General features: G+C 35.1%; 1 protein-coding gene and 4 long non-coding RNA genes across 6 annotated transcripts; 3 read left to right on the plus strand and 2 right to left on the minus strand.

The window, feature by feature from the left end:
- The first annotated feature begins 16,625 nt into the window (after positions 1-16,625).
- LOC124448521 lies at positions 16,626-19,272 on the plus strand. Its single transcript, XR_006949102.1, has 2 exons — positions 16,626-16,720; positions 19,152-19,272. It is a non-coding gene; the product is annotated as an uncharacterized LOC124448521 (long non-coding RNA).
- On the plus strand, positions 17,255-18,132 carry LOC124448501. The gene is made up of 2 exons (XM_046999521.1): positions 17,255-17,584; positions 17,679-18,132. The coding sequence occupies exons 1-2, from the start codon at positions 17,411-17,413 to the stop codon at positions 17,871-17,873; spliced, it is 369 nt and encodes a 122-aa protein (XP_046855477.1). The 5' UTR covers positions 17,255-17,410; the 3' UTR covers positions 17,874-18,132.
- Positions 19,273-19,753: 481 nt separating the features above from the next.
- LOC124448516 lies at positions 19,754-21,271 on the plus strand. Of its 2 annotated transcripts, none has more exons than XR_006949091.1 (2): positions 19,754-19,909; positions 20,903-21,271. It is a non-coding gene; the product is annotated as an uncharacterized LOC124448516 (long non-coding RNA). The 2 variants fall into 2 exon arrangements; XR_006949092.1 differs by lacking the exon at positions 19,754-19,909 and adding an exon at positions 20,318-20,508.
- On the minus strand, positions 21,241-24,036 carry LOC124448505. Its single transcript, XR_006949078.1, has 6 exons — positions 23,959-24,036; positions 23,237-23,395; positions 22,864-22,970; positions 21,645-22,004; positions 21,459-21,579; positions 21,241-21,376 (listed from the first exon to the last, which is right to left on the minus strand). It is a non-coding gene; the product is annotated as an uncharacterized LOC124448505 (long non-coding RNA).
- A 532-nt stretch (positions 24,037-24,568) lies between these two features.
- Positions 24,569-25,358, minus strand: LOC124448528. The gene is made up of 3 exons (XR_006949111.1): positions 25,279-25,358; positions 25,098-25,190; positions 24,569-24,645 (listed from the first exon to the last, which is right to left on the minus strand). It is a non-coding gene; the product is annotated as an uncharacterized LOC124448528 (long non-coding RNA).
- Positions 25,359-27,592: the final 2,234 nt, after the last annotated feature.

A 27,592-nucleotide genomic window follows, 5' to 3' on the forward strand; every position in this document is an offset into this window, starting at 1 on the left:
CAAACTCATTAAAGCCATCTCAACATGTTATAGCAAGATCCGATTTTACCACTTAGTGAAGTGTTATACAGAGAAGTTGTACAATAACAAAGTCAGGAAGAAACTATGTAAGTTGGTATTATTTAAACATCAATGACATTTAAACTATCAATTGTGTATATTCGTAATTAGATGTATTTAACTGGTTTAAAGAAATACTCAATACATGCATCTAATAGCTACATAAAATCCACCTAAGCATACTTTTTATCTAACTAATCAAAAAGTTATAAATCAGTTTTAAAGCAGCGAAGACTGCTTAAATTTTTTACTTCTACAAAACTAATTTTTGGAAGTTATTATGAAACGACCTTGCTTTTTAACAGCAGTTATGTATTACAACAGCAGTTATGTATTATATTATACGTTGTGTTACTTGTACAGTTTAGCTAACACCTTTATTTGAAACAGTGTAAATATTTAACGCAAAGTATAATGTAATTTTGACGGTACAATCAAACAGAATGGTCACCTGGTCACCTTTCTCCGCTGTGTCCTGCTCGGGTAGCGGGTCTTTGCCGGAGACCCAGTTTTATCAGACTTCTCCAGGCTGCTCTGTCCTGGGTATCCTCTTCTTTGACACCACATAGCTGCATGTCTCTCCTGATGGTATCCTTCCACCGATGCTTTGGGCATCCTCGTTTCCGTCTCCCCTCCACTTGCATCTCATAAACTCTCCGAATGTCTACATCTTCTTCACGCCGGCACACATGTCCGAACCACTGCAGTCTTTTTCTTCTCATCAATTTCAGTATACTGATGACATTCTCTTCTTCTCTTATGCTTTCATTTGTTCTGTGCTCCTCCAGGCTGACTCCAAGACAATAGCGTATCATTCTCATCTCGCATACACTGATCTTCTCTGCTAAGTAGTCTGTAACAGGCCATGTTTCATTTCCATACAGAAGCACTGGGCGTATCACCGTTTTGTAGATGAGGATCTTCAGTTTCTTCGGCATCTTCTTATCACAGAGCACTCCCGTTAACTCCCTCCATTTATTCCATGCCCGGCCAATCCGTAGTTCAACCTCAGTCTTGCAACCGCCATCCTGATGGATGGTGGTCCCGAGGTACTTAAATGTCTCGCACTTTGGTAGATCTGTATTTCCGGGTCCAGCATATTCTCTTAGCTTGATGTTTCCTATGCAGCCACTCGGTGGGAGGTACTCCATCTTGGCTCTACTAACTTTCAAGCCAACATCTTCTAATATTCTTCTCCAATTTTCTAGTCTTCCTTCCAGATGTTCTCTCTTCTCATCACACGAGACCAAATCATCTGCAAACAGCATACTCCAAGGTGTGTCCTCTGTCGTGTCGTCCGAGATTACATCCATAATGATAATCCTCCTCCTCTTCATCATGTCTGCTATTTCTCTGCTCTTTCCAGTCAGCGTCCCGATGTTTAGGGTCGCAACTCTCAATTTCTTCTGTCTCTTCTGTCTCGCTTGCATTCTTTTCACAGCGTCAGGACAGTAGTGCCGCTGCGCATCGCTTACGGGGTATGCCCTAGCATTGTCTTCTCTTCTGATTGTCTCCGGCATATTATCATGTGTCATATTCTTTTAATGACCGGATGCTCTTCCTGACAACCCCTCTCTGTGTTTATCCGGGCTTGGGACCGGCTGTCTGCTGCACTGACTTGTCCAGCATCCAGGCCACATTACAATCAAACAGAATAATATTTTGAAAAAGATTTCATACCGCTCATCGTTATGCTTGTTGTTCATCAATCAGCACAATACCTCCATAGATCGAGTATGATATCGCTGTATTTGCCACACGAACTAAGCCACACTATCGCAGATTGTCCTGTGATACGATATTTAGTTGTGCAAATTCCAGTACTTAAGCCTTCGTCGCTGCTGATGCTATCAAATCGAGCTACACTTGAAATCAATTTTACGGCGATGTATTGGCGTATTCTGCAATTTTTTTCTTACAAACTATAGTCACAATGATTTATTTCATAAATAGTGCAAAAAAGTTGATGCAACCTTCGCGATTTGCTAATAATTGTGAGATATTAACTTGGACCACATATTTTCTAATACAACGACATACTGATTCTCGCAACTTTGGGGCTCCGGAAGTAAATTTGCCCGGCTTCAACTTGTATGTCAGTTGCACTATTTAGTGTATTATTAGATCTGTGGTTACAACACATTTAAAGCGTATTTTACGGGGTTTTTTTGCTGTAATGGATGACATGCACGAAAATCAACCGGGTGAGGTTCTGCCCTATCAATATGAACCTGAAGTGAAGGCCGAAACTAGTGAAGAAAGCGGTTCCGAACAGTAGAGTGAGCAGAGCAACTTGTCCTCGTCGGAGGATGAAATACATGCTGAATTTGAGAAAGCAAGTGCTTGGCGCCTTCAAACTCTTAAGTGTGGCATTGTACTTTGTCAAAAAAGGCAATCGAGTGTTTTTGTTGCCACGAAAAAGCGCTTGAATACGATGAGTATGAGGCTTTGCTAGGCCAAACAGAAACTCAAGGAGTAAATTGCTTGACAACACACCAAGAATTTAGGGACAATATGCTCTCAGAAAGTGTGTTAAAGATACACGTGTGTCGGCATCTTGTTATCACGAAAGACCGTAAATTTAAAGTCTTAGACAGACGCTCTTTGATGTTCTTTGTTATGATCTGCAATTGCCATGCCATATCATTGTCAAAGGTTTGTCACAAACTGCGCAAAAGCAAAATGCATGAGTGATCCACCCAAAACTTGTATTCATTCATAAGTTATAAAGTTAATCGAAAAGTGTACTTGTACATTGTGCACGCAAACACGCACGTAAAACATTACAGATAAACGAAACTCTACAGTCAAGAACAAAACATAGCGGCTTAGAGCTTATCACCTATATAAAACTACATAATCTTTCAAAGACTCTTATGTACACAAATAATAAATTAAACGTATAACTCTTTTGTTGGTCACAGGTTTGTAATATGGAAAATGAAATATTTCTATTGCACGAAATGTGCAGTGTATAAAACGTGCTTGTTGTCGTCTGGGCTTACACTTGGTATGTCGGCAAAGCCTAGTTGTAAGATCTGCTAAAATAAACGTTTCTACGTCTTGTAACGACTAAATATTGGAAAAGTATATAAGCGTGATAAACTACACAACTTTTGTTAATCTTAACAACCGCCGACTGTTGTTTTTGTTTTAAAATTCCAGTGAACAAATGTGCTATATATTATTATAATACTATTATTTTATAAAGTAAATGTCAGTCAACAACAACAAAAACAGTCCTTCTCAGGACTTTATTAACCTGGACGATCATCATTTACAAACACATATTACTTTATGTTATGTCATTCAGTGGATACCAGCCAATGACGTCAGTAATGTATTCCGGCATAATTTAGCATAAGGCTTTTTTTCCAAAATGGCGGATAAGGATTCAACTTTATGTCAAATTTTCTCAACAACAAAATTCAAAAGAAACACGAAAACACGAAATGAAGTATTCCATAGCTATCTATGATAAATGTATGAAAAAAAAATTTTCGTTGCCAATGTAATAAAGTAACGTTTATTTGTATTCTGCTTGTTTAATCAAAAAAACTTCTCAACAAACTATCTTTTGGATACACTGTCATACTTCACGTTTGCACCAACATGCATACACTACCTAGCTAATGACATTGAAAATTATGCAAAGAACGGCCACCATCCAATCGACTTGCTCGATATGCTTCAATAAATAAGAATTCCTGTTCATTGTAATAAAAATACTTCAAAATCATATGTAAATTGAGCAAATTTGACGATGTGAATTCTCAAAGTTCCACAATAAAAAGAAGGCAATTTATAAATTTCATTATGACAAATGTAGCATTAAATTGCACATTCACTAAACGATTTTCTAAAATCTAAATTTACAGAAAATTACAAGTTTTTTTGAGCTCTCTCCTTGCTAAGTATACTGGAGATTATCTTTTCAGTGTCAACATCCTTCAAAAGTACACAAAGATCATTTTCTATCTTAGAAATAGATTTTGAATACTTTTTACTTAAAATTGGATTTTGAAAGTTGCATAGAGCAAAAAAGTTGCTGTATCAGTTTTTTCTAATAGAAAATTTCACAAAATAGATAGGCAGATAACGATACTAATTGCAAAACATAAAAACAACGACTTTATTCATTGATTTCAACAAATTACTCCCACTGATCTCAAAATAAATAAATATAATTATTTGCGCTATATTAGAAGAGCAAGTGACTCCAAAAATCTTATCTATTATTGAAATTCTGTCTTAATTGATGATTGTCAAATGGCTTGATGACCTCCATTAAAAAGTGCGCGTGAATCAGACCAAGCTACTTACAACTGAAGCCACCCGATTAAGAAAGCATAATGCTGCTTCTGAAATATCACTTACAGAACTCAATGGCTGTATCATGTTTTCTCATATATTGTAAAACTGACCACTGTATAGAGGGCCGAAACTACAGTACCGACCTCGAGTAACATGACATGACTCGCAAGTATCGAGTGGCGAGTGGGCGAGCGACTCCCGATGCAGTTGGGAGTCACTCTCGAGTGCGAGAAATTTGCGAGTGAATAAGTGACTAGCTGTTTGCAAGTGAATCGAAATAACTCGCTAAAATTTCTTTCTCCAGTATTTGAAATTGACAAACATAATCTTAAGTGTAGTGACAAATAAAATTCGTTAAACATTTTGAAGGCAACGGTTTTATACCTTTTTATGAAACATGGGAGCAAAACGACTGCTCATTTGAAGCAATATATCGGGACCTAATGACGTTAAAATCATTTGAATTTTTTACAAAAGCATTTTAATAACTTCACATTTTTCATGGAACAAACGTTATTTGTAAAGCGGTAGAGACCATAGAGAAATTAGTGAGAAAATCAAAGTAACTCTCAAAGATTTTCTTCTAACAGTCTTAGATTGTTGACTAATATTATCTTAGGATAGAATACATTCAATTATTTTGTCTTATAAATATTCGTCTTTTCTTGCTTGTTATAAAGTACAATAAAAAGTCATTGCCCTTAAATTAACTGCAAAACATGCACGCAAAGAGGAATATTTATATGAAAAAACAATTGTACACTAAAAGTTTAAAAAAGTCACTTCGTGGTAAAAGGATTATCGTTCGAGTAATGACTTCCGTTTTCCATATTTCATACAAACTCTATTCATAAAAGCTATAGACACTTAAAGTCAGCAATTAATGAAATCATGTCTTATAAATAGTTACATATACGCAGAATGACTCATACGTATAACGCAAGGCAACTAAGGCCCTGTCTACACGTATCCGGATAAATTTGAAAACGCAAAACTTTTTTTACCGATGTACGTTCCATCCACACGTATCCGGATAAAACGCCCACACAAACCGTATACTTTTGAAAACGCTGTCCAGAGTGGAATTTTTGGAAAACGGAAAAAAATTAATCTAGTGTGGACGGGTGAAACCGTAAAAATACAGAAACGATGACGTATAACTATTATTTGGTCAAACATGGCGGAAACACGAAAGGTTGTTGCGATATTAATTTGCCTTATTTCAAGCATAATATCATGGTTCCATCTTTGTAATGCGGTGTTGAATTCTCACGGAGAATATATTCGAAATCGTATGAATATTATTCGTCAGCTTTCGTTGCTTGGTACCGGAATGGGGATTGTCAAGCGGTTAGGCAAGAAGCGTCAAAGGAAAAAACGAAGATTTTGGATTCGACCTGGAAGAACAAATGCTTGGTGGAACGGTTTTATACGTGAACTAGTAGTCCCAGAAGAATGGCGAGAAAATTTTAGAATGTCTCGAGTTTCCATTGACAGACTAGCCGAAGAATTAAGACCCTACATCCAAGGGGAAAAAACTATCATGAGATCTCCTGTTGATGTGTTGACCCAAGTTGCTATCACACTATATTATCTCAGTGATGAAGGTCGTATGAGAAAGACTGCAAAAGCGTTTGGAATTTCTCGACAGACCGTTTCCAAAATTGTGAGAAAGGTATGCAAGGCAATAACAATACACCTTGGACCAAAGTATGTAACATTGCCATTTACTGAAGAGAATGTGCAAGAAAAAGTGAACAATTTTTACAGAGCACATGGTTTTCCACAGTGCTTGGGTGCAATTGATGGAACACACATTCCAATAAAGCAGCCACGACAAAATCCTACTGACCATATTAACCTAAAAGGTACTTACAGTTTTAATGTGCAAGCTATATGTGACCATAAATACTGTTTTATGGATGTGGTTGTGAAATGGCCTGGAAGTGTGCATGATGCAAGGGTTTTTTTCAAATTCCAGCCTAAACCAATTGTTGAAGAATGGCAAGATACCACCATGTCAACGCAAGATTTTAACTGATGAACATCCAGTTCCTATTTTTATATTAGGCGACCCTGCATATCCATTAATGCCGTACTTGATGAAGGAGTATTCAAATGGTGGGTCTAATCAGCAGGAACAGTATTTCGGTATGACTTTGTGCCAATCAAGGATGGTCATTGAATGTGCTTTTGGTAGACTCAAAGCTCGTTTTGCAGCTTTAAAGCGTCCAATGGATATTAATCTTGATGAGCTACCTTTTGTGGTGTATGCATGCTTTGTACTACATAATTTTGTGAAATTAGTGGTGAAAGAATTGCAGAAGAAAAGGTCACTGCTTCTGTCGAGTATGACAAACAATTTCAGCCAGTTATTGCCAACAATAAATTCAGAACTGACTGTAATGAAGCTGAAGGTAAAAAAATCAGAAGGATATTGACAAGGTACTTTGATCCATAGACAAACCAAAACTTCAATGAACAATGATTTAACAAAACCTATTTTTTATTTTAACCCAAACTATTTTCATCTCACTATGCAATATTTGTTACTAAGTAACTACAACCTTATCACTCTATGTTCATTTCAGTAATGCATATTATATTAAAAATTTTCATTTGTAAACTGACTAAAATGCAATGTGCTATTTTCTTCATTCATGGGTTGTGCAGCCTGTGGTCTGTTCCAACTGTTTACATTCATGGGTTGTGCAGCCTGTGGTCTGTCCTAGTTGCTTTTGTAACCAGTAAGCGGAGTTGCAAATTGGGGAGGTAATGGTTGAGGATGCAGCATTACTTGGCGAAGCATAGAAAAACCTTCCACAATATACCCAGTAAGTTGTTCCATATTTTGCGAGAATTTCTTCATTTGGGTAGCCTGCTGCTTATCCACTTCGTCCATCTTTTCAAGAAGACGTTTTTTATTTCAAGATCTTCTTGCATGGCATTCAGGAGTTGTTCGTCTGTTGATAACTTTCTCTTTAATCTGTTTTGTCTATAATTCTTCAATTTAGAATTTAAAAATTCTCTTCGTTCAGAAACACAGTTTCGTTCATTTTCTTCATCGTCAAGAGTAGGTATTTCGGTATGAGGGCTGCTGGATGTTGAGGAAGCTATGTGTGTACCAATAGAGTTGGCGGGACTGGGACATATTAAACTTGAGTCAAACTCTTGTTGAATTTCTTGCGTCTCTATTCCAGATGCCATTGTAGTCGTAGCTGGTGAGCCTCCCCATATTTCCTGACATTTCTCGAAATAAATCAGCACAACTCTTCCATGCCCACTTTTCTTACCACAATCAACAGCAGCGCGGAATTTGAGTCTGATAGCTTTTAGTTTTGAAGTAATAATTGACTTATTGACTTCATTATTCTGGTGGGGAAACTCTTTTTCAATTTGGGCTGCATCATGTTCAGATGGATACTGAGCGAGGAGTAAATTCAAAATATCAGAATATTTAGATTGGCATGTCTCCCAGTCAACATTCTCCGCAGTTCTCTGCAGTTTTGTACTCAAGAACAACGTTTAAAAGGAGCTCCACTTCATCGTCCGTCCACACAAAGTTTTCGGTTTTGCTCTTCTTGGATTTGGACGAATTTTCTAATGCGTTTGACATAATTTTTGAATTGTATTTAATAGCAATGCGCAGAAGAATGTCAAGTGTCAAGAAAGCACATATACGTACACGTTATTTGCAGGCTCATCTTGTCTGAAGCGCATGCTCAAATGGAATTTTATCAGTGTTGTCAAATTTATCCGGATACGTGTGGACGGGCGAAAACGATCCGAAAACGATTACGTGCATGGAAATATTATCAATTGGTGTATGTCACTAGAGTCACCCGACAGTGACGAGTTGCGATTGAGCGAGTGACTCGCGATGCAGTTGCGAGTAATCTCGAGTGTGAGGAGTTTTCGAGTGAATCGAAATAACTCTCAAAAATTTCTTCCTCCAGTATTTGAAATTGAAAAACATAATCATTAGTGTTGTGAATAGTAAACTTCGTCCACCATTTTGAGCTCGAGACCTAAGGAATCTAAAATCTTTTCATATTTTTTCCAAAAGCATTTTAATAACTTCACATTTTCTTTTTTCTATATGCACAAACGTTATTCGTAAAGCAACAGAGGCCATAGAGAAATGTAAAGTAAGCGGCTCGAAAAGTTGCCAGTCACTTGCGAGTAAAAACATTTTGCGAGTGAGCAGTGTACAAATGATATGCCGACAAAAATGAATGAGATGGTGTGATTAACAATTATCAATTGGTCCATGAAATGAAATCATGTCCTATAAATAGTTAAATACGTAGACAGATTGTTTCAGAAACTAATCTCATTTTTAAACATTTCTACTGGTAAGTGAATCGCAAAAGCTCTAGCCATTAACTATACACGTGGTTTTATTTCATTGATTGCTATTAAATGTCTATGGCCTTTATCAATATCGTCTGTGTAACACATCGAAAACGTGAAGTCAATGAAGTTCTTTCAGAACCAAATTTAAAAGATTATACGCACACTCATCGCATAGCTACATTCCTTAAATATTTGACCTCAAACAATATTCGTTTTTGTATGTATTCTATCCTAAGATAATATATGTCAACAATCTAAGACTGTTAAAAGAAAATCTTTGAGAGTTACTTTGATTTTCTCACTAATTTCTCTATGGTCTCTACCGCTTTACGAATAACGTTTGTGCCATGAAAAATGTGAAGTTATTAAAATGCTTTTGTAAAAAAATGCAAAAGATTTTAACGTCAATAGGTCCCGATATATTGCTTCAAATGAATAATCGTTTTGCTCCCATGTTTCATTAAAAGATATAAAACCGTTGCCTTCAAAATGCTTAACGAATTTTATTTGTTACTACACTTAAGATTATGTTTGTCAATTTCAAATACTTGAGAAAGAAATTTTTGCGAGTTATTTCGATTCACTCGCAAACAGCGAGTTATTTTATTCACTCGCAAACAGCGAGTCACTTATTCACTCGCAAACTTCTCGCACTGGTCGCAACTGCATCGCGAGTCACTCGCTCAATCGCAACTCGTCACTCTCGAGTGACTCGCAATTGACTCGCGAATCACTCGCCACACGATACTCGCGAGTCATGTCATGTTACTCGAAGTCGGTACTGTCTAATATTTAGTGGGGTGGGGGAGGTGTTTGTTAATAACGCTGCTGATGAATTATCACTTACATAATTCAATGGCTGTATAAGGTTTTCTCAGATATTGTAGCACTGACCACTGTATACAGGGCCGAAACTAAAACATTTATTGAGGTGGGGGAGGGTGTTTAATAACGCTGCTGTTAAATATCGCTTACAGAACTCAATGGCTGTATCATGTTTTCTCAGATATTGTAAAACTGACTACTGTATTAATGGCGAAACTATAACATTTAGTGGGTGGGAAGGGGTGTTTAATTAAACTGCTGCTGAAATATCGCTTACACAACTCAATGGGTGTATCATGTTTCCTCAGATTATGTAGCACAGACCACTGTATTGATGGCGAAACTATAACATTTAGTGGGGTGGCGGAGGGGTATTTAATAACGCTGCTGCAGAAATATGGCTTACAGAACTCAATAGTTGTATCGCGTTTCCCCAGATAATGTAGCACGGACCACTGTATAGAGGCCGAAACTATAAATTTTAGTGGGGTGGGGAAGGGGTGTTTAATAACGCTGCTGCTGAAATATTGCTTACAGAACTCATTGGCTGTATCATGTTTTATCAGATATTGTAGCAGGGACCACTGTACAGAGGGCCGAAACTATAACTTTTAGTGGAATGGGAGAGGGGTGTTTAATAACGCTGCTGCTAAAATATCGCTTACAGAACTCAATGGCTGTATCATAATTTCTCAGATATTGTAGCACTGACCAATGTATAGAGGGCCAAAGCTATAACGTTTAATGGGGAGGGAGCTATTCATATCTTCAGTTGTGGTCGAACGATATGTTGTGAATGCCAAATTCTTGTGAAAGTCAAAAAACTGAAAAATATGGCAAGAATTTGAATGCCTTACTTTTATCGCAGTGTTAAAAAATTATTCAATCGGCATGATTCCTTTTCTCCTTGGGTAAAAATTTCACTAAAACGGAATTTTCCTTGATAACTCTGGCACATGACAGACAAATTGTTTCTTACAAATAAATCATCATAAGTTGGATAAAATAGTTAAATACTGCAAATAACCATATTCAGTTTCGCAAGGGGAAAATGATACCAGCAATGTTGCACGAGAATGAGAAAAAACACGAGGTAGAGCTTTAGTTTACGGGGATAAAGATAGCAAGCGTCACTTTACTAAGGTGCATAAGAGGAACAGTACGCATCAGATATCAAAACAAAGTTTGAGAGAATAATATTTAGGGATTTGATTGCATTTCAACATTAAAAGTTTGGCAGAAAACATAAGAAGGTTCATCCGGTATGAGGGTGTTTAAATGATCCAGACTTCACTAACTGGAATTCAGCAAGGCATTAAATGATTTTGGCAAGTGGAAACAAGTCGGTACTTACCATGAGATAAATCTTCTTGAGGAATTTCACAACATTTGATTTAATAAAAGAGCAAAAAAATTAAAATTGAAACAACCAGTTTGGCCTAATTATAGAATTTCAACAGGAATGACTTGTGGCCATTAACAAACAGTTGTAATTTTTAAGCTTGAAGTTTTTCCTCCTTTCAATGCCTCGAAGTCATTTCACGTTGTTAAGTGCCACAAGTCATTCTCGTTAACATTTTCCAATTAAGCCAATTTGGTTATTTTCATTTTAAATTTTTGCGTGATTATTAAATTAGTTAAATGAGAATGTTATGAAAATGCTCGAGAAGATTTATCTGTTGATGAGTATTGAATCATTTCCATTTGCCAAAGTCATTTAAAGCTTTGCTCAATCTCGGCTACCGAATCATGCATTCAGCCCCTAAAAGACGAGTGTAAAAAACTTGCTCTCAAAATTTTAACTTAATATGTTCGGATAATATAAGGTTATTCTTCGACGAAAATCGACAAAATATTTGCAAGAAAACTTTTTGCAATTAATTTTTTGGTATAAGCTAACCTCAATGTTACCAGATTTGATTGCACAAGTAAGAAATTTATGATATGTCTATCATAAGTAGTTATTGATAAGTATTTTCAAAATATGCGGTATTAATATGCGTTTCTTTTACCCATGCATGAAATAAATTCTTTCATCAAATCATTTTAGAATCAAAGTTGCAAGAGTGGAAATACAATGATGAATCAAAGAAGCATAAAGAAATGTTTTCAAACATGATTAAGCGTGCACGCGATCCCAGTGTCGAGGTTAAACAAGTGAGTGATGTACGTGTGATTTTTTCGGACGATTTTTGCATCGGTAAAGGGAGTAACGAGACCCGTGTTTATCTTGGACTGAGAAAGGATGGTTACGGCAAAGCAGTGAAACAAATACGTCGAGACAACTGCATGAAGCTTGCACAGAAAGAAAAAGAAATTTTAAATCAATTCAACGCAAAGAAATCGAAATATGTTGTGAATTATTCCTTCTTAGAAGAAGATACTGGAACGGAGTATGTCTATTTAATATTAGACTTATGTGAAGAATCGTTGGAGAGTTATGTGAAAACTTCTACTTTAGAAGATCTTCAAAAAGCTCTTCCCAAAATTCTCAGACAAATTTTGCAAGGATTAGCTGATCTTCATAGTGGCGAAAATCGTATTCTTCATCGTGATTTAAAACCTACCAATGTTCTCCGAGACTCACAAGACAACTTTCTGATAGCTGACTTTGGCATTAGTCGAATATTGAAGGATGATTCTACGACATATGAAAGCAATATATCCATGGGAACTTGGCATTGGATAGCTCCTGAATCATATTGTGAAAAGGAAGATTCTTTTGATAAAGCGCATTACAAAAGAAGGTCTGATGTATATGTAAGTGTTGGTTCTAAGTTGTATTTGTAAGTTGTAAAGAAACTCAATGTTGTGAAATTGCATTTTGATGTAACGCTTTTTATTATTTTAGAATGTAGGGATGGTAGCTTATTATGTTGCAACAAAAGGAAAACATCCTTTTGGAACTAAACTATATAGACAGATCAACATAATAAATGGAAACCCTGTTGGTTTGGATGAAATCGAGGATGAAACACTAAAGGACCTTCTATCGTGGATGTTAAATCTAAAACCTGAAGACAGACCATATTCTAACGAAGCATTAAAACACCCGTTTCTCATGTCAGAGGATGAGAAGTTTGAAATGTTAAGTAAAGTTGGGAACCTTCAACAGATTAAGACAAATGATCCCCAGTCAAGTGTCGCTCAACAATTGAATAGTGAATCCGTACATTTGAAAAGTCAAATGGATTGTGATGTTTATGATTATTTGGTGAATGGAAGGACCTATAAATCTTTATGGACAGAATGCTTAAGACTTATTCGAAATATTGATCAGCATTGGAACGATCGACCACGACCTCTACCACAACCAGAACCATTTTATAAGATTGGCGATTACAGGGCGTATTTTCTCCAAACATTTCCTAATCTCCCTGTTCGGGTACATGCTGCTGTCAGGTCAAATGAAGAATTGAAAAATAAACCAGAACTCAAAAAATTTTTTTATTTTAATGAAAGCGAACCACATCAATAAACAATTTAGATACAACAGAACCTGTTAGGGGTAAAAAAAGTAGCTATTAAGAAATCATTGATACTATAGAGATCTTATTTTATAGATATAAAGAAAAACAGTTTCCACGACGTATTTAGATGATATTTAACCACATTTCTGGTGAATTCTGGTGAATCTATAGCCTGTGGTATTCATTGATACAATGTATATATTTAATCTTTACTGTCAATTGTTTTGGAAAAAGACTGAAGGTGAATAAGACATTAAAAGATAATTTTTATGTTTGGCTGCACTGATAAATTTTGCACTACATTTATCCAACATAATATACTCGTATACGATAAAATTTCTGAAATTATTATAATTACTAAAAGTCTGGCCTTGGTGTTTTGGGCTCTTGGGGGTTCGTTATCGTATAAATCTGACCATCAGAAATTGTGCGTAATTCCATAAGTAGAATCTTTTGTGTTTAACTATCTCATATTAATTACGTAGCTGATCCATATAAAATAGTTAAATTAAATAACATTTTCATTAGATTGAGTGATTGACAGCATTTTGTCTAATAATTTGTTTATGGACTCAATCATATTTTAATTAGTTGTATAGAAAAATATTCATAGTTGTCATCATTTTTCTGATACTTTGCTTATTTCATGCGCTGTAACCCTTACAATTATTTTGTGCCTAAATCTATACAAGTAAAATGCAAGTGCTATGTATTTAAGATCATCTTTTAAGTCTTGATATATTGAGGCTTATGCTATGTCCGACTCATCTAAGTTGTGACGTCATATTGAAAAATGAGAGCTAAGAGTATTAGGTATATTTACCGATACTTTACTTCAACATGACATAGTTTCATTTATTGTGACGTGTTTGATAGTATGAAATGCTGCCTATTAGTATGAACCTAAAGTTGTCAGAAAAATAAAGAGTATTTGAAACATTTTTATAACTGTCATTTCAAACGTTCTGGTCATTGCAAACATAAAAATTTTCAACGTCATAAGTAGTTGTACATTTCCAAGTATAACATTGGGCTGAATTGTAAGGGATATTCTATACCACTTAGTAAATATGTATGCTTTATAACTTATGAAGCGATAGTTACATCTGATAAACCACCTGCTGAAATTAGCTATCCACCAGCTAGAGGACCAACTTTCACTTGAGGGAAACGAATGTAAGTTATAATCCCATTTACCCCCAAAATTGGATGGAAGTGTCAATAACCATTATGAACATTTTTAGAAAGCCAAAATTTAATTTACTCAAATTGAAGCATTCGTATGTACTATTTTTTGAAGCATTCGTATATACTATTATATGTCATAAAAATTGACTATTCTTTACACATAAACTACGTAAAAAGAAAAAAATCATCTCCTTTACGTTAAAGACTTCTTACGTTGAAGACTGGACCACACACATTTGCCAATAAAATTATAACTGAGAACATAATTATTTCAAATATATGCATAACCATAAATGCATTTCCTATTACAATGTACAAGTTGAGATGTTTACGTCAGAAATTACTTAAAAACTTCAACTATAATATGGGCATTTCTAACACAAAAACAGTGTATTGGGAATCAAACCCAAAGACTAAATTGTACCGCTCCTAAAAGATGTTTGTGACATTTTTTATAAATTAAAGCTGTTTAGACCAAATCAAACTGATCATCAATTCTTAAAATAATTCAGAAATTTTGTCTTCCAAAGATTGTCTTCCGAAAAAATGGTTCACGTTAACGTTAAAGATAGGCAGAAAAACTAAACATGGTATATTTTTCCAATGAATGATAAGAAATATTAAGAATGATAAGAATGATAAGAAATATTAAGCAATTATAACTTATAAAAAGTTCAATGTTGATCACAGTTTGTAACAGCTTTTGCCATCTAGCACAGTTTTCCAAAATTCTTATGCATTTTTTGATGTTTGAAACATTTACCTTTGCTTTATTTACATTTTTTAGATGAAATAGTTTTACCAAAAAAAAATTAATAAGGAGAAAATGAATATGAAATTAATACTGATTATCCTAATTGTTTTGGTAAATAAAACTCACGCTTCATTATTCTCCATTCACAAATGTTGCATGTGGTTAACGTAAGATTTATAAGTAACTTTATAATATAAAAAGATGTACGCAAGCGTACACGTGGGTAGACCTAAATGGGTAAATAGGGCTAAATGAAGTTGGTAAATGAACATAATTGAAATAAAATTGCATATTTAATATCATTTACACCAAATTCGCTCAATTTTTAAATATTGATTTTAGTTATATCACTAAGTAAGTGTTTAACATTTCTGCATTTTTTGAACGTTTTAGCTTAGATTGCACCTGAACCTCATAAATGCATGTGCTCACAAGAATCGCGACAAGGAAAGTAACGTCATTTAGATTTCTTGAGACTTTTAGGTTTTTTTCCACTGAATACCATTTTCCTATGATTGTGTTTTAAAAACGTTTTCTGAAGTGTCTTAGATGTTGTTCAGAGAACGTTTTTCTTCGCAACGATGAATACTGTATTTGTTCTAACAAATACAGCGGTGTGCTAATTTTATATAGTTCCGCTTGACTGAATAAATAGCAACATGTAATATAATACAAGTCAACTTTTGAGTCGTAATGTTTCTGTAAAATTTTGAAATCCAGAGCTTGGGAACAGCATTTCCTGCGATTTGGAAGGCGAATTATTTGTTGTACAATACGTTATAAAAACACGTTTACTGCTACACTCAATTAAAATCATAAAAAAACTGGCAATTTGAGTCGCTCGGTTTCACGACGATTGACTGGAACTGGGGACAAGTAGCAAGGCTTCACTTGCCGTCCCTGATTTCGACTGATTGCTACAACACGCGCAACACTTCCAAACTTCCAGCCCGAGTTTGGATCGCCCTGGCGCGAAAAGATATGATGATGATGATGATGATGACTGGAACTTCCCGTCATTTGAGGAAAGCGTGACGTCATGTAAGTAACATTTCAGCAAGCGTGCATTAAAAATATAGTGAAATATATACTTTGATTTGCCTAATCGCTGTATAGTTGCTGGCTGTTCTAGCGTTCCTTGCCCGGAAAAGGGCATAGGACTTCACCGCATTCCTTTTTATGGATCAGAAGATCCTATAAAAAAGAAAAGGAGGAAAAAGTGGCTGGATTTTGTCGCTTTAAAACGAGCAAAATGCCCAATATCAAAGATGTCGAGCATTTGCTCGCTGCACTTCAAACCTGAAGATTTTACCAGACGGTATACAAGTTTGCAAGGGCAAACAAGTAGACTGGTGTCTGTCGAAGTTGGTGTGTTTGCTTTTCCTTCTGTTCATCTCTCAGAAAGACTGATGAAAGAAAGTACGCCTTCTGAAAGGAATCGTAGACAGGTAAGGATTTTTGTTTTGAATCCTATATATAATCCGCGTAAGACTGATAACTTTGAAAAAGGAAGCTTGTTTTATATTCGTCAAAGATTTTGTGATGGAAATTTAATTTTTGCAGTTGATACCATATTGTATTTTGTTGTAGGTTGTTAGAGATTTTTTGTCTAGTACAGAAGCAGGTCCTTGCTCTTCTAGTCAAACACTTTAGAGCTGAAATTGCTACCTCTTTGGAAGACAGTGATACTGATGTTGAATTTGTTGATGATGTCTTGCGAGTTCCAACAATTGCAGTACAAGCAGAAGTACAGGTATTGACAAGGTCGGAATTAGCGCTTCGCAAATCGCAAATTGCGAAGTGATTTCGATTTTGGCGAAATATTGCGAAGCAAATTTCGTAAAATTGCGAAGCTCATTTCGCATTTCTTGTTATTTAATGTAAATTTGCTTACTGAAAGCACTCTTTTTATATTGCTGTGATGGATGTGTTTTTATTATGCTTTGCGACCACTCCCTAAGTTTTAAAATACGTCAAAAGAAATATCAAATGATCAAATTCCCGGTTTCACATGAACAATTTCCCAAGACAACTGGCAGCGCTAAACGTGGATGGAGCTTCGGTAAATTTGGGTAGCATAAACGGACTTGCAGCCAAACTTCGCAAAGACTCACCATGGCTGCTTACTATTCATTGCTTCAACCATCGCCTTGAACTGGCTGTTAAAGACGCATTTAAAGGAACGGGTATGGTGTCACAACAGTTAGACACTTCTTTTGTTTAAGATGTTGAATTTCAGAATAATGTGTTCATAATATATACATTACTCATTTAATCAGAATTTGACGAAGTGGATGAGCTCCTGACTAAATTGTATTACTTGTACCAAAAGTCGGCAAAGCGCTATCGCGAATTGAAGGGATTCAGCGAGATTTTCGAAAAGAGCATAGCAAAGCCAGCCAAAGCCTTTGGAGCGAGATGAATCACCCACAAGTTGAAAGCCATGGAGACCTTTGTTGCCAATTATGGCGCATACATGCTACACATTGAGTCATTGTCCCAAACAGATTCGGTGCCAGCAAAAAGAGAAGAATTGAAGGGTTTTTTGTCAAAATGGACGTATGCAAAGTATCCTATGCTGATGACAGTATACATTGACATTTTGACGCCTTTGAAGGTAATTAGTATAACGCTTCAATGTTCAGATTTGCTGTCTCATCACAACATATATAATCTGGTGCAAAATTTAGAGTTGTGACTTTTATTTTTAGGTTCTTAGCCTGGGATTCCAAAAGGAAGTTCACGACCCTATTAAAGCGGTGAAGCGCATTAATGAATTTGAGTGGACTATGGTCAAACTAAAAGAATTGATCAATAAATGTGTTCAGGACGACTCCGAAAAACTTATTAATTTTACACGGTTTTTGAAGGAGTGCGAAGCCACAACGTCCGACGACGGTAAGTAATTGATGAATGAGTCCCTGACTTTACGTACGCTTGAAATGTTTTTTTACAGAGTAGAACCTCACCAACCTTTGACAAAACGTCAAAAAATTACCAGGCATCAAGTGGAAGAACTTGAAGACGATGAAGATGAAGCAGGTACTTTTAAATGTTATAATTAGTGTTTTGTAAATGTAATACTTTATGTCGTAACATTGCCTTTTCTGTTTCTGAAGATGTTTCTTACCAAAAAATAAAGCTAAAAGGGTTTAATGCGTCCCGGAGGAAAGTAACGAAAACTTATGAAAAAATGATTAATGCAGTGTCTAGGAGTGTGCAAGGAAGATTTGAAGAGTTCCGAGAAAGTGTGGTGTTTAAAAATCTGCCAGTCATATTGGACTTTGCAAGCCCAAGGACGACGAAGCACTTAAGCGGTATGGCGACAAGGCAATTTTAGAACTGAAAGAGTTTTACCAGGCTTTACTTGTTCAGAATGGATGCAACATTGACAAAGTCGTCTCAGAATGGAATCGTTTGAAGGTTTGAATAGTAAATGCATCGTTTTCCTTTCGTATTATACAGTTGGATAACTGAATATTTCTTCTGCTAGTGCCACGTCAAAAGCTACATAGTTGGAGCAGAAAAAAAGGGAAAATATGTAAATGTATGGCAAAGCATCTGGGAAAATGTTTATGCAAAAGAGTGCAAAATGTACTGCATATAATTGAATTGTTGCTCATAACACCATTCACGAATGCCAAGGTGGAGCGTTTATTTAGCCGAATGAACAGAATTAAGACAACTCTGCGAAATCGTTTGAGTACACAACGACTCGACGCTCAGCTAAGAATTGGTGAAGAAGGATGCCCGCTAGCTGAATTCAATGCGGAGGAAGCTCCAATATTGGCTAGAGCAAAAGATTAGACGCCCAAATGGTGCAAAACCACGAAAGTATCCAGCAGAAAGGCAATCAAAGTCAGCGTCATCTACAAACGTTTTGATATTGCAGCAGCTACGCTTTCCGATTTGGAAGAGAACGAATGCGAGGATTTTAGTTTATAGTTTTAAAATTAATAAAAAATATTGGCGTAATCATGTGCATTGTAAAAATTGCGAGAGGAAAGTAAATCGGGGGTCGATCGGAACGGGGGTCGGTAGGAACTTATTCGAAAAAAGTTGCGAAGCAATTTTTTTGCGATAATTCGGACCTTGATTGAATTTATTCCAATAATTTATTCAAAATACTTTTTACACTAGTAGATTGTAAGATCTAAAGATTATATCTTTTTTTGTAAGTTCAGAATGGGTTTTGCCAATCTGAAGAAGAATATTGCAGGCAATGTGTTCAATACAAAGAAAACATAAGGCAATTGAAGAGAAGGATAGAAAGCAAGAATGCTATTATCCAACAACTTACTGAAGGTAAATTGTTTCATTACATTTAATTTGGTTTCTTCAAGAACATATATTCTTGTGGTGTCTCTAAGTCATTTAAATAAGTACATGGCTGCAATTAAATTACTAAAATATGAGTATTGTAACACCTGTGTATATCATGATTTCATAGAAAAAAAGAAATTACGTAAACTTGTTGGAACAGTAGTAAAATGTGTCAAGGTGGATAATCAGAATAGGAAGAAAAGCAGGATGGTAGTGATGATGATAACATGGATATGGATATTGACACTGGTAGTGAGATGGAAAATGAAGGTGAAGTTTGATTTCAATGCTAATAGCTGAAATTATATACCACAAGTTTTATTAACATATAAATATGATCCATAGGTTCTGACAACTATGACATTGAAACTGATTCTTCCCAAAGTAAAGAGCTAGAATCTGAAGATGAAACAAACCAGTCAAAAAAGTATGATTGTGCTGTACATATGCATTATTTAGTCTTCCAGTGTTATCAATCATTTTATTTGAGTCTCTCGACAGACAAAATATAATATATACATGTATTGTTCTAACAATCAAGGTGAACAAAGAAGAAAGCAACCTCAGGAAGCAACCAAAGTTTATTGTCACCCTGCCACAGCTGTTGCTCCTGTTTAAAGTATGCCCATCATGGTACTGATAAGTCAATAGTTGAAGATCAAAAGTTGGTACTATGGCTGATAGTACCAACTTTTGATCTTCAACTATTGACTTATCAGTACCATGGCTGATAGAGTCATGTGGCAACCTTAATTGTAAAAATAGAGAGTACGACTGGAAGTGACAATCATTCCTGCCTGGTTCCCGTATTGCAATGGGAAACTTTCTCCTCTCATTTGCCATTTTATTGTCTGCAGCTTCTGCTAGCAAGGTACTTTGAGTATTCACACACATGGGTCTTCAAGGCATATCTTTGACCACATTCTTCAAACATCAAAGGGTAAGTGGGTTGTTTTGATTTCCTGATTCTCAAGGCTTGAAGTTGTGTTTTTTTATATACATTTGATATTTCTTTATCATAAATTGCTTTTCCCAATGGTCAGGATCCATTGGAGGAAATACAAGCTGGCCATGTTGGAAACAATTGAGAAGCAGAAGAAAACAGTGGTCATTGCAGGAGATGGCAGACATGATAGCATGGGCCATTTTGCAAAATATTGTGCTTACACAATATTTTGTTGCTCTGTGCCCATGATTCTCCAATTTGATCTAATTCAAGTATGTCTTATTGATCTACTTTGTATGACACATTGAGGGTGGCTATATTTACCCCACCCCCTACTTTGTATGACACATTGAGGGTGGCTATATTTACCTCACCCCCTGCTTTGTATGACACATTCAGGGTGGCTATGTTTACCCCACCCCTTACTTTTAATGGCTAATGTATGATGGTGGGATTTTGTTCGAGAGGTTTTTGTAATGGGAAGTATGCTTTCTCATATTTTCAACCTATGTTTTTAGACACAAATTTTCTAGAGACAATAGTCTCTGCTATATTTTAAGAGATGTGGTGTAAAGCTAGCTCAGGAAGGCAGGGATATCACTTTGTTCACTCTAATTTAGTACACATGTAAATATTTTTCTGTTTAAATCACAATTTTTATTTTAGAGAAACGAGGCGGGAAGTAGTCCAGCCATGGAATACATCGGTTTTCAAAGATGTATGGATTACATGCTGAACTGTAGACTCGATATTTCTACCATGGTGACAGACTGCCACAATTCAATATAGAAGCACATGCGTGAGAATCTGAATCAAATAACACATTATTTTGACCTATGGCACATTAAGAAAAGTTAGTACAGTTATTGTATAAAAGATGTAGGTTGTGTTCTGTTTCGTCATTGTGGCTAAGTTCAGCAGCTAACAGAAAACCATCCTTTAAGGTCTTTTCACCTTCCTTCAATTTTTTATTCTTTTCATTTGATAAATGCTTTCATATTTGCTCAATCTGCAGAGGTCCTGATCCAAAATGTCCCGAAGATCAAGAAAAAATAAGAAGAAAAACGTAGGTGAAAATATTCCATAGTTATGACGCGGGAAATTCTCATACAGCTGTATCAATTTTTGCTTCGGACGGTTCTAAACGAAAATTCACTTGCCTTTTATTTATTGCGAAAGAAACTAGTCTATACATCTCTTTATCTACTAATGTGAAACTTACTTTTTGAACTGTGTTGACTTTCTATAAAACCTATGTAGGCTTTCCCGGACGATTTCACAAAACGTGAATTGAAAAATATTCGTTTACATTGTCTTTCTGAACATTGCAAATGGTTTGGTGCCTATGAAGAAATGGAAGTGAGATGAGCTGAGAAATTTATGAGAAAAGCCTGACCTTATTACTTACTAATTTAAGTTTCTTTATTGTCAGGGTCATTCTCAAGTTTGTGAGCATGCGCTCGTCAGCTGCGTACATAAGCAGTGTAACATTCAGTTACTTCGCTCTCTTCTTGATGAACATTTGAAGAATGAATGTGAATATCGAAATGTGAAATGTGAATATTGTGGTAAAGATGTCCTGTATGCTTCATTTAAGGTACGAGGAATATTCGTTGACTGATCAAAGTAACATTGAGTTAAGTACAAAGAAATATTCAAGACAGAATATTTCTAGAAAACATTTTTACCATGAGAACCGGAAAAATAATTGAACCTATTTACAAAAATCTACTTATTAAGTCGATTACAATAAGTTGCCTTTTCGGACCTGCAAGAAAATAACATATATGATTATTAGAAAATGGTAGTCTATATATTATTTTTATTTGTCTTACCACCTACAACAACATTGACATGTTTGTCTGTAAAAGATGCCATTTAAATGGAAAACTGAATCGTCTGCTGTATGTATATCTTCTTAATTTAATTTATATAAACATATGGATCAAAGTACGTAGTACGTACGTCGGATATAAGAAATTATCTCGCGCTACAACGTCATCTCATACGCACGAGAAACAAAACAAGTGAACAAAACTTTAATCGTTACGGCACCTTTTTCACATTTAAACAACAATGTCTTTTTTGTATAAATAATAAAACAATCATTGAATTGGGTTTTCACGTAATATAAAGAATTATCAAGGCATCAATGTGTTCCATCTGCCTCAGCGTTGGTAGACTGAACAAACCTTGACCTTCATAAGTCTTAATTCATATACTATTTTATTCAATAATTATTTAATATCACGCTAAGCAAATTGTATATTATAAATCTAATCATGCAATTTGAGTTAAGAAAATTTAAAACTTGCACAAATCTAATACCTGCACTAAAATGAACGTTTTTAAAGTACGCATTATGTATATGTGTCCATTCCATTTTGCTTTACTTATAATTGAAGGACAATGAAAGACACATGCTCACTTTCTTAAAGTGCACATGCCAATAATGTTATTGTGTATTTTTCTCAACTTACACAGACAAGAAAATACAAATATGTTAACTATGAGATTACGGAGTAAAAAAAGTTGAGTTCTCCCTGTCTAAGTTGAGAAGATCAATCAAAGAAAAAATGGCATCTATATACTTTACCCAGCAATCTATGATGACAATGACATTTTACCTTTAATCTGGAACCACCTTGCTTGCCTGGAGCATATTTTAAAAATTCGGCAATTTGCTCTTCTACGTTGGCTTCGCTGCAACATTTTTAAGCTTTGAGGCAGGCTTCTAACAAGTGAAACAAAACAGAAAAGACATACTTTATATAAATTGCATAGATGAAACACTAAATCCTTTTCGTAAGCTGAATGATAAACAACAATTCATTATAGTGACCTATGTAAAACAGTTTAATGTATTAGCTTTTAAAACTTGCAACAATATTCCTTATGACAAGGAGCAACATAAATGGCTGTTTTTCCAATTCAATAACGAGAAAAAAGAGACAAAACATGGTACTGCTGCAGCAAACATTATCGTCTAATTGTGCTTACTTGTTATAACTTTGCAGAGGGCAAGGTGTTGAAATGGTCGCTTGACTTTCTGCATTTTAAACTATGTTGGTGCCATAGATTATTGGTTCCCAGCTTTGTCATAATTCTTCTAACACTGTTTGCACAGGTGTTTGCGCACAGTGCTACCAAAAACTGCAGCTAGTAAAGAGAATAAAAGATAAATTATATGGAAAAGTTCAGTTTAGACATATATAAATAACCATTTTGATCTCGAATTGCAAAACACAACCATCCAAAGTGAATGGTGAGAGCTTTTAGAAAGACCAGATTCTTCGTTAAAAATTTTCAGTGCAAATAAAACGACACACTCCTAAGAGCCGTTTGAAGTATCGCAAGGTATTTAAATCAATCAGAACACGACAATGCTCTCAATAAAAACACGAAGCTAGATTCATATAGTTTAATCAGATAATCTGACCCCCTAACGTCACGAAAATCGTCATTATAATTACGTTTCAGACTTTGACAAACGTGCATGTTTTCAAGCTTCAAACACAAATGGTAGAAAAGAAGTCAATATTATGTTACGTAGTTGCAAATGAAACAATCTTTTTCACGTTTCCAAACCGATAAAGGGGAAGCGCTATGCCTTCATTTGTCACATTTTTTTACGTAACACTTGAAAAAGTCATGCATAAAAAATAGGCAGTACCAATATATATTACTAAATACGTATGGGTGGTTTACTTTCCAAAACTTACCAACTTTCTTCTGGACTTTTCTTCAACAAGACTAGAGGATAGGCCCTCAAGTTCTTCAACCGAATCAAAGGCATCAGGTACAACATCTTCCAAAATTTCGTGCTCGTCTACACCTTTCGTAACGCTTAACAGAGCACGCAATATTGACAACGTTTCTTCTTGTTTATCAATTAATGTTTCCAGTTTGGTGAAGACTGATCTTTGGAAGCCTACAAGATAGATAAGAAAATAATAGAATAACTTATGTATAGTCTACGTAATATCTTAAAAATATAAAACCTTACAACATGCTAACAAGAAAATTCAACTAAAACTCGCATCAAATTGCTAATTGAATACGCATACATAATAACAACGCTATTCAAAAACTATATACTGTAGAAAAGGTACCATTAATGTTTGGTTGAGAACGTCTTTCTGCAGGTGTTATGTTCATAAAACTTGTCGAAGGCGTTTCGTGCGATGAAAGGTCATGCGCATCTGCAAAGCAATCACGTGTTGCAGTTAGTTCTGAAGAAAAAAAAACATTTCAAACGACACGAAATGAACGTAAAGGAAAACCTAACAACAAGACATGCAATAATGAATTGTAAGAAAAGCTTGCCTAAGACACCACTGTTTCGTTGAGAATGTCTTTCTATTGTTGTGCCAGTTGTAGGAATTCCTTGTGAAGAGAAGTTGCTTCTACTTACAGAGAAGACACGTACTGGGTTTAACATATATCTTTATTGAACGCACGAACGTCATTTAAATTAAAGCACTGCAAGTTTCAAAAATCAGAAACAGAAAGGTGACTAAAATAAAAACCTCGAGAAAGTTTCATTAAGTAGTTTCATAGCAAACGCTGAGAATTAGATTTGAACGAATGTATTTTAATTAAATCGTGGTGAACACAACTGTAATTTTAACTATAACTAACATTTTTTCAACTAATTACAACATTTTAAAGGACCAACGCCTACAATACCTGTAGAACTTACATAAGCCCTATAATGCAACGATGGACGTAGAAAAACAGTAAATGTACAATACGAATGTTAAAGTTATTTAAAAAGAATCAATCAAAATTATTTCAACATTTTAGTCAACATATTACATGAAAGTTGATGATTAGTCAGTTCTGATGACAGAAAACTTACCACTACGTTGAGATGTCCTTCTAGTAGATGGGGAAGTTATTGCATGATCCTTTGTGTTTAGGATTTCTTGTGCTAGTTCACCGTCATATAAATCTAGATCAACATGGAAAGAGAAATTTTATACATGCATGTTTCTGTAAAAAATTGTCCACTTGTACGAGGATTATAATTGCGCTTATACCTTTTTCTGCAAGGGAGATCAGCTCGCTGTACACCGGCAAATCTAAAAAGCAAAATCACTCATTACATTTAAATGCAACGTAGCAATATGTGAAGACTGTACTCCTTCGAATAAAGCAATGGCCTATTGCATTGCAACTACAGTACTTATTTCTAGAATTTGTTGATAAGATTTCATTGACGGCTGAAAGAAATTTTGCTTGTATACAAAAGAAACTGTCTGAATTCTGTAGCTTTCCATCTGTCAACCTCCATTAAACACCTAGGTTTTCGCACAAATGTAGAGGGGATGAATGGTTTAAGCTCCACCAATTTTTTACTAACAGCCTCTACGTTGGCAACAGACATTTTAGCAGCGTGATTTCCCTTAATCCAAACCATAATCAATTTACGCAAAACACCCAGACACAGTTGATGCATGTAGTCAATTAGATATTGTTTTACCATATCAACAGGCAAGTGACAGAAAGGGCTAACAAAGCGATGATGTTCTTCTAGTATCTGCTTTCTAAAAGAAATATTAGAGTGCAATTCTATATTATTATTTTGAGAGTAAGTCACTCGACCAAGCCACTTTCCTTTTTGTGTACACTTGTCACAACTAAAATAACCAGTACAAAGTTTTGTACCTTTAACAAGTGCTCTTGCAGGAGCATCACAAACAATGCCCCTTACTGTAACAGTCAGAGCCTTTTCCTCATCTTGGACTCCCCTCTCTAGAATACCCTTTAAATCTTCTATAAACTCATCCTAAAACTCCAAGACTTTTAGCTTGAAGTCACTACATGTTAGGACAATAGAAAACATTACAACAGGTTTAATATTCAAAATGGCACACAACACTGGTTATACATTTTTTGCAGAAATCTTCTAAACAAAGGAAGCACATCAACATTTAAAGAGATTTCAAGATGATTATTGTTCTTAACTGTTTCACAAGGATGCTTGTGAAAGTGCTTTAACAATTGTTCACCAAAAGAAAAGTACACATAATCCATGCCAGATTTTTTCTGAATTGGAATACATCTTGATGTATGCAACAAAGTGCAAGCACAACTAGGAAAATTTGGATGACCATTATCCTTATGATGAGAAAGCAAACCATCAACAGCATTTTGCTTAATTGAATACTCATTCACCCAATCAACTAACCCATCTTGAAAAGAAACATTCAAACTATCATCTTCAAAATCAGAAGAATCAGAAAAATTCCTTTCCCCAATGTCTGCATTCACATGCACTAAAGAATCAGCTTTTGCATGGCCAAAAGAAACATCTAAAATATCCACTTCACCAGAAACAGCACGGTCCTTTCCCCCAATATTACAATCATTAAGACCAACTTTCAAAGAGAAAGAGCTTTGTTTAGGACTGGCAATGGCTCGAGCTGATTTTTGTAAAGGTTATGAATGTTCATGGTCATTGTCAAAAATATTATTGAACAGATTACTACAGCCATCATCATTAGGCATTGCATCACTGCATCTTAAAGCTTTATTAGCAGCAATCCACTTTTTCTGTATTGCGCCTGGTCATGTTTCATTATGATATGAACTAAAATAAATAATAAAATATAACTGTCAATCTATTTATTTTTAATTGATTTAAACATATCCTAATGTTACAACCTATTCTCCCTAAGCTCTAGTGATCACAACATTTAGCAAAATGTTTTAATAAAAAAAATGATGAATCTCATTCACAGGTCATGGTAACTTATATGTCTCCTCAACCATTTGTAATTTATTCTCTTCTTTACATGCATGTATCATACCTAACTTATACATAACCCTAAAATTTTAAGTATAACATTATAGTTTACTTGCTAACAACAGCAAATGGAAAATGTTCTAAGCAACTAAGTAAAAATAATTTAACTGACATAGCAAGCTTACTAAAGAAATAGGCTAAGTTCAATAAACCAATCTAAGAGATAAAAAAGTGGGTTGTAAACTACATATTGTCTTGAATGCAATAATTGGACAAACGATACTTACTAGTATTATAAAGCAACCATGCATTGTTATGAATGAACATTCAATTACCTTTTTGTAAAATTATATCACTGTTTAAAAACTGCTGTGATTTGCAATAGAAAGTACAACTATTTTAAGGTTTAAGGCTACGTGATTCTTAATCAAAAACATATTGTAAATCACATAATCACATAACCTCATGTTAAAAAATATTAATCATCACCGCTTATCAGTCAGTCAGTTAATATAATTCCAGATATGCTAAAACGTGATATTTACGTAAGATTTCAGATATAAAATAGAATTTTGACAATGAAATTCATACGATAATACATCGAG

The sequence above is a fragment of the Xenia sp. Carnegie-2017 genome, unplaced genomic scaffold, assembly GCF_021976095.1.
Source record: "Xenia sp. Carnegie-2017 unplaced genomic scaffold, XeniaSp_v1 HiC_scaffold_23, whole genome shotgun sequence".
Classification (NCBI taxonomy): domain Eukaryota; kingdom Metazoa; phylum Cnidaria; class Anthozoa; order Malacalcyonacea; family Xeniidae; genus Xenia; species Xenia sp. Carnegie-2017.